General features: G+C 38.8%; 1 protein-coding gene across 1 annotated transcript; it reads left to right on the top strand.

Moving 5' to 3' along the window:
• Positions 1–299: 299 nt before the first annotated feature.
• LOC142528396 (uncharacterized) lies at positions 300–1516 on the top strand. The gene is made up of 3 exons (XM_075633442.1): positions 300–336; positions 498–1020; positions 1072–1516. The coding sequence occupies exons 1-3, from the start codon at positions 300–302 to the stop codon at positions 1514–1516; spliced, it is 1005 nt and encodes a 334-aa protein (XP_075489557.1).
• Positions 1517–2245: the final 729 nt, after the last annotated feature.

The following is a 2245-nucleotide window of genomic DNA, read 5'->3' as shown; positions in this document are numbered from 1 at the left end:
ACTATTTCAAAATGGAATATCAATCTGCTGCAAAGAAAGGAAAAACATTGATATCCTCTTTCTTTAAGAAGAGAGATCGTCAAGCTAGTGAAGATACTTCAATTCCTACGGTCCTTACAATGCAACATCAATCCACTGAAAGTCTTCTATTTCCCAATATCCAAATTCCTTCATGTTCCTCTCCTAGAGACGATCATCAGTCTTCGTCTACTTTTATTGAACGAGATCCAGGAAAAAGAAAACAGATATGTGAATATCATGTTAACGTACGAGATGAGATAAGACGTTCATATCTAAATATGGGGCCTTATCAACCAGATATGTTGGAGTATCCAGGTACAAAATTTGGAAGCCAGAATCGTCGTTTTCAGAAAAAATGGTTTCAGAAATTTTATTGGTTGGAGTATTCGCCTTCAACAAATAAGGCATATTGTTTCTATTGTTTCTTTTCCTGAATGATGTTAATTCATCTAATATCTCGGCATTGGTCAATGAAGGATTTGACAATTGGAAAAGGGTAAACCAAGGAAAAACATGTGATTTTCTTGCCCATATTGGTTCTGCAGCTTCTTCACCTCATACTATGTGTGAGAGAAGGGCTGAAAATTTGATGAGGCCCTCACAACATATTGATAAAGTGATGCATGCACAATCTAAAGAGGAAAAAGAGAAAAATCGTCTGTGTTTGAGCACCTCAATTGTAACTGTTCGTTGGCTAGCACTTCAAGGTTGTGCTTTTAGAGGTAACGATGAATCTCTATCTTCATCTAATTGTGGAAATTTTCTTGAATTGGTGAAGGCTTTTGCAAAAATGAATATAGAAATTGATGAAGTTGTGCTTGAGAATGCTCCAAAAAATGCCCAATATATCGCTCCAGAAATTCAGAAAGAGATTTTACATATTATGGCCAATAGAGTACGACAGATGGTTCGTGAAGAAGTTGGAGATAAATACTTCTGTATTCTTGTTGATGAAGCCCGAGATATATCTAAACGAGAGCAAATGGCCATTATATTGAGGTTTGTGAACAATCATGGGATTTTGACAGAATGATTTTTTGCCATCAAAAGTGTTAGTGACACTACCTCAATGAATTTGAAAAATGAGATACCAAATGTTCTTGTTCATCATGATCTCCATGTTAAGAAAATCAGAGGCCAAGGATATGATGGTGCTAGCAATATGCGTGGAGCGTGGAATGGACTTCAAGCATTATTTCTCAAAGATTGTCCCTATGCATACTATGTCCACTGTTTTGCACATCGTTTACAACTGACATTGGTTTCTGCAGCTAAGGATGTTAGTGTTATTTGGGAATTCTTTTCTCATTTGGACAATATTGTTAATATTGTCACTTCTTCTACTAAACGCATTGCTGAATTACATACTGCACAGAGAAATGAAATTGAGTATATGTTGTCAATTGGAGAACGTGATTCTGGAAGTGGTGCAAACCAGATTGGTAATTTGCAACGAGCAGGAGCTACTCGTTGGAGGCTTTGTTGTAGAAGTTGAGGGCCGATCGGATGAGAGCTAGTGTGAGGGCTCGATCTACGCTCCTTTTACACCAGCTGTGCGAGGGCTTGTTTCAGCCAGGAACCAGACCCTGGTGGGTCTGAGATGGGGCTGGGAAAGCTCGAACCATGCTGGATTAGACGGATTGAACGATCGATCCATGTTGGGAAGGGTAGACGCGCGCGGTAGGAACTCCTGGGTGTGTAGCGGTCGTGGGCCTTGTGCAGCTTGCATGGGGCTGGAGCCGTGTGTATAGTGTGTCAAGTAGGGTCAGGGACGGATCCAGGAATAAAAGTTGGGGGGGGGGCTTGAAGTCAATATGATAAGTTATATATTATTAAAAAAAAATTTACATTATATCGTTCAACGAAGTTGTGCCCTACGAGATTTTAAAACATAAAATTCATCAATAATAGAATTTACATCAATATGTTTAGCTAAATCTCGTTCAATATAGAGTGTCAAACAATCGGCAAGAAAGTCATCCTCCATTTTATTGCGAAGTGCCGTCTTCACATGTTTCATTGCTGAAAAAGCCCGCTCAGTAGTGGCAGTAGACACAGGTAATGTCAAAACAAGATGAATCAATCTAGTCAACATAACATAAACACTTGACCGTCCACTCTCGATCAATTGCTGACACAACTCAACAAGTGTAGAAACCTTTAAATTCTGCATCACATCAAGTTTATAATGTATCAATTCAAACTCCAAAGCAAAAATTTCTTG

This window comes from Primulina tabacum, chromosome 16 (assembly GCF_025594145.1).
Source record: "Primulina tabacum isolate GXHZ01 chromosome 16, ASM2559414v2, whole genome shotgun sequence".
Lineage (NCBI taxonomy): Eukaryota > Viridiplantae > Streptophyta > Magnoliopsida > Lamiales > Gesneriaceae > Primulina > Primulina tabacum.
Note: the sequence above shows the minus strand (reverse complement) of the source record. Positions and strands in the feature narration are given on the sequence as shown.